Below are 5,229 nucleotides of genomic sequence, written 5' to 3'. Positions count from 1 at the left end.
GCGCCTGGTGCCCGCCGTCAGCCACGACTGGACCTTCCACGGCCCGGGCGCCACCGGCCAGGCGGCCGCCAACTGGACGGCGGGCTTCGGCCGCGGGCCCACGCCGCCCGCGCTTGTGGGCATCCGGCCTGCAGGGCCGGGCCGTGGCGCGCGCCGCCTCCTCGTGCTGGAAGAATTCAAGACAGAGAAGAGGCTGTGCAAGATGTTCTACGCCGTCACGCTGCTCTTTCTGCTCCTCTGGGGGCCCTACGTCGTGGCCAGCTACCTGCGGGTCCTGGTGCGGCCCGGCGCCGTCCCCCAGGCCTACCTGACGGCCTCCGTGTGGCTGACCTTCGCGCAGGCCGGCATCAACCCCGTCGTGTGCTTCCTCTTCAACAGGGAGCTGAGGGACTGCTTCAGGGCCCAGTTCCCCTGCTGCCAGAGCCCCCGGACCACCCAGGCGACCCATCCCTGCGACCTGAAAGGCATTGGTTTATGAGGGAGGCCCCGCCACATAGACCCCCAACCCAGCCTTTCCCTTTGGCTTGGACGGTGACGTCGTTTCTTTTCCTTCTGGCCCCTGTTTAATTTTCTAAGCTGCCTTCAAAATGACTCGAAGTGGACAGACACTTGGATTGTACTGACTCCTTTTGGGGGTTTGGGGGTGGGGTGGGTGGGGTGGATGAGGAGTGGAATGCTCAGCCTACTCCAGCTCCGCACATTGGTCCTCCTAACTCGATTTTCTTCCTGACAATAGGCCCTGCAGTCTTTTTGTACCAGTACTGACGTCTTTTATTCCATGCGTGGTTCCTTTTTTTTTTTTTCTTTTTCTATAAAGGCTATACTAATTTTCTTCATGCAACGTTTCCTAAAGACCATGGCCAGTTTTCTACAGAAGCTATTTTTGACAACCTCAAGTGGCATTACATTTTGCAGTGAAGTAGAGGAACCTAGGGGGACTTCTTCACAAGTTAGATTTCTTGAGGATCTTCTGTTGGAAGCAGGAGAAAGTGGGGGAAAAGTTGTCTGAAATGCCCTCTGAATTGCCGGCTGCAGGGTCCTTGTGCTGCGCCGATTCTTTGAAAGTGTCAGTGTTGATATTGAACTTAAAGAGCAGAGATGGAGGTCAGTAGCAAGGCAGTCATTTTTTAAAAGCAGTAAGTAACAAGTAAGATTTGATTCCCGGTTTACTTTCTACTGCTGAAAACCACGTCAGTGACAACTGCTCTCTGTATTATAGCAATCTTGAATGGAAACATTTCTGTCAAGTTGTAAGTTTTAAAAGAGTAAAGTGTTTTGGTTAGTAATGATGTGGAGAAAAATACAGTATTGCATGTGTTCGTGTGTACAGATTGTGGTTCGAGGATTGGGAGGGCTCTGAGAAGCAGAGTACTACATCAAAATTGTTTTAAGTATTTTTTGCCAATAAAAAATTAATTTTATGGAAATGGCTTGTGCTTTGAGAAGCCCAGTTTTATTCTGTCTTATGAAACTAATTTCCACTTTGAAAATTGTTCTTCTGTTGTTCATGGTATAAATGAATGGAATATAATGATACCCTCCTTCTAGGAAACAAAGCATTTCCTTAAAACGTTTGCTAGGTTAAGCTGTGCTGTTCTACTGATGGTTGTTTTAAATTAATAATGAGAACTATAATTTAAATAATATTTCTTTGTTAGACATTATAATGTTAAACTGAAAGACTAAATTCTGCAAGTACTATATAATATTTTTGGCTTATAATGCTACATTTTTATTAATGTACCTTCCGTTTTGAGGATTTATATCTGTATTTCTCTTTGCATTATACAAATATACCAGTATTTTCATTCTGGAGTGGTTGTTTTGTTGTGGTGGTGGTGGTGTTTGAGGCTGTAATGATACATGCGTCGAAGTATGTTACGTGCCTCTAAGTATGTTACCTAAGAATAGCATGCTCTATGATCCTTTTAGCACGTGTTCTTTAGTTACAGGTTTCATAGTTTGACCATCAGCATATCCAAGACATGTGGAGGCTTAATTTAAAATGCAAGATAAAATCTGCTAATCTTTTCTTAAAGGAGAGAAGCAGTAGACATATATACTGCTTTAAAACTGTTTTTTTATTTGGATGACAGAACATTTTAATGACTTCGTTAAATGACATAAAAAAGCTTTTAAATAAACATATCAAACTCGAGTACAAGAAATCATTTTGATAAAAGCACTAGGTAAAAGTGGGGGTGGTAGATATATTGAAACTATTAAATGTTCAGTCAAGTGGGGGTGGTAGATACTGAAATTTAACTGAGCATAATATAAACTATTAAATGTTCAGTCCAATGGGGATAAGTTGTAAAAAGAGTGTGGCCAATTTAATTGATCTCTGGTAAATAGGCTGCATGATTTTATTTTGTGGTGGAAGTTAGTCTGTGAAGACAGTCTGATACTTGGAAAATATGAAACAGTTACCCTGTTTCTCCCCACATCATGAGTCCAGGTTGGCCTCAATCATCCAAGGGCCACTGATCAGAAACCTCAGCCAACCCAAAGACAGAGGAGCCCAGAAGTACCTCTCTCCTCATCTAACCCTCCACCTGCCCAAGTGATCTCAGTTCAAAAAACAGAGGTTGGACCAGACCGTGATGGCTCATGCTTGTAACCCCAGAACTTTGGGAGGCCGAGGCAGGAGAATTGCTTGAGACCAGGAGTTTGAGGCCAGCCTAAGCAGCATAGCAAGACCTTGTCTCTACAAAATATCAAAAACTTAGTTGGGTGTGGTAATGTGCACCTGTGGTCACAGCTACTGGGGAGGCTGAGGTGAGAGGATGGCTTAAGCCCATGAGGTCAAGACTGCAGTGAGCCATGACTGTGCCACAGCACTCTAGCCTGGATGACAGAGCTCTCAAGACCCTGTCTCAAAAAAGACCCCAAAACAGAGATCACCAAGTCTCTGTGATTTTCACACCTGGCATGGTACAGGAAGCAGCCCATCACGGCTGACTCCTGAGCCACTCCAGCTTTGGGCAGCAGCTCAACTGCACCACAGATGACCCGTTGGCCTGACATAGCCTTGAATTCAAGGGATATTTTGTCATATGAGAATGCATAAACCAGAGGTTCTCCAATTCTAACATTCGTACAAATTACCTTAAGTGTTTGTGTGATCCAGAGTCTTATGAGGACGTGTTGAGTTGGGTCCTGGGGAAAAGCATTTCAGCAAGTTCCTCAGGTGGTTGGAGACAGACCTCCAGGACTTTGTTCGGACATGATTTACTTCAGACATGATGCGTTCAAACTTGGCTACCTGGGTTTTTTGTTTTTATGTTTTAAAGATCTGATTAGATGGGGGAAGGCAAGATTTCTAGTGAGCGTTCAGGTGAAAGTAGCAAGAAATAACAGCCAGCTAAAGGAAACAACCAAAAGAGCCAGAGAAAACAAGCTATGTAGGAGAAAGTGGGGAGGTGCAAAGGGCCACCCCAACAGCTTTTAGTATCAGTGAATCTGTTAACATGTACTTTGATTGTTAATTACATTAATCAAAATTATCAAAAAAAAAAAAAGGTTAGTTGTGTCCAGAGTACTCTACTTACTGTACCAGCACAGGCACCATGTATTTAGGGAAGATTTCATTAAAATTGCTCATTTTATTTATTTGGGAAATTAGCACAACTTCCCCACCCTCCCACGCAGTTGTCACTATACTTGAAGCAATAGAAAATAGACTTCCTGTACATACATCTTTGTATGTTCTAGCATGGAATTATTAGGTCAAAAAAAGCATTTTTAGGACTTTTGATATCTTGTCAAATAGTTTTGTAGCAGTACCATATATCTATATATCTGTTTGAATGTACACCTGACATATTCTTTTTTTTCTTTTGAGACAGAGTCTCACTCTGTCGCCCAGCCTGGATTGCAGTGGCGTGATCTCAGCTCACTGTAACCTCCACCTTTGGGTTCAAGTAGCTGGGATTACAGCTCAGCCTCCCAAGTAGCTGGGATTACAGGCACCTGCCACCAGGCCCAACTAATTTTTGTATTTTTAGCAGAGTCAAGGTTTCTCTATGTTGGCCAGGCTGGTCTCTAACTCTTGGTCTCAAGTGGTTTATCAGCCTTGGCCTCCCAAAGTGCTGAGATTACAGGTGTGGCGTATTCATTTTTTAAATGAAATATTTTAAGCAAAGTGGGGAAGCATGTAACAAATCAGTAACAACAATAATAATCTCTGTGTCCACTATTCAGCCTTACCAAATGCCATATTGGTTTCTACTGTTCCTGTTCTGTTTTCCCTTCCTTCCTTCTTCCCTCCTTCCCTCCCTCTCTTTCTTCTTTCTTTTTTAAAAAGAAATAAAACAGCACAATTATTTCTCTCGAGTCTTTGATCTCACCATTCAGCCCTCTATATTCTCAAATGCCCTGCTCCCTAACAGGTGACAGGGTCCCAGGCCTAGGGCTGACTCAGGGTTATCCTTTTGCAGGTGGATCACTGGGTCTATGGCTAGAGTCCACCCTGTCCTCCCAAGCCCTACAGGATGGAGGAGAGACCTCTTTGTCTGCCACAGACCTTTCACAGTCAGGCCCTCTACCACCCTGGCCTCATCCTTCCCTTGGATTCTCATCTCTCCCTTCCTGGATTACTTATACCAGCTCTCCATTCTTCCTGGAAAGCCCATTCCCACTTTTCTGCCTGACAATTCCTCACCAACTCCTCTAGAGCAGGGGGGTAAATTCACAATATTTAACAACTGGAATGGCACAGGCATAACTAATTTGTACCACTGTACCTCCAGGTCCTGGCTGAACGTCGGATCTTGGATCCAGGTCCAAGGCTTTTGGAAGCCCTTCTTGGCTCAGTCACGCCTCCTCTGGGCTTCCAGAGTGCATGGTTTACCTCCCTGCAGTCTGCACTCCTACGTCTGGTGCACCCCATCAGCTGCTGCTCCCTCTCCAGTCTCACTTCTTCCCACTCTCTCCTCAGGCCCTGCGACATGCTTCGGTCACTCCTAGTTGCCAGCAGTGCCTAAACAGACCACACCGCGTCACACCACCACTCCTTTGCATACAGTGTTCCTCAGGGCCAAAGCCATCACTCCTTTTCCCCCCTCAACTGCCTCTTAAACTTTCAGACATAAAGAGATAACTAGACATAAAGAATGAATTCCTAGCCTCTACAGAAAGAGGGTGATGGGCCTGGCGCAGGCCCCGCAAGATTTTCAAGGCTCCAAACTAAGTCATTAGATCCAAGCACACGGCTAGCTAAGTGGCAGA

At 45.0% G+C, this 5,229-nt stretch overlaps 1 protein-coding gene across 1 annotated transcript; it reads left to right on the top strand.

The window, feature by feature from the left end:
- The first annotated feature begins 6 nt into the window (after positions 1-6).
- GPR27 (G protein-coupled receptor 27) lies at positions 7-1,815 on the top strand. Its single transcript, XM_017892187.1, has one exon. It carries the CDS (start codon positions 203-205, stop codon positions 476-478), a length of 276 nt encoding a protein of 91 aa, XP_017747676.1. The 5' UTR covers positions 7-202; the 3' UTR covers positions 479-1,815.
- The last annotated feature ends 3,414 nt before the right edge of the window (positions 1,816-5,229 follow it).

Source organism: Rhinopithecus bieti, unplaced genomic scaffold, assembly GCF_001698545.2.
Source record: "Rhinopithecus bieti isolate Rb0 unplaced genomic scaffold, ASM169854v2 scaffold_21542, whole genome shotgun sequence".
Lineage (NCBI taxonomy): Eukaryota > Metazoa > Chordata > Mammalia > Primates > Cercopithecidae > Rhinopithecus > Rhinopithecus bieti.
This window is presented reverse-complemented; position numbering and strand designations above follow the sequence as displayed.

Coding starts and splice junctions, on each gene's coding strand:
- GPR27 (XM_017892187.1), top strand. CDS start 203: ATGTTCTACGCCGTCACGCTGCTCTTTCTGCTCCTCTGGGGGCCCTAC.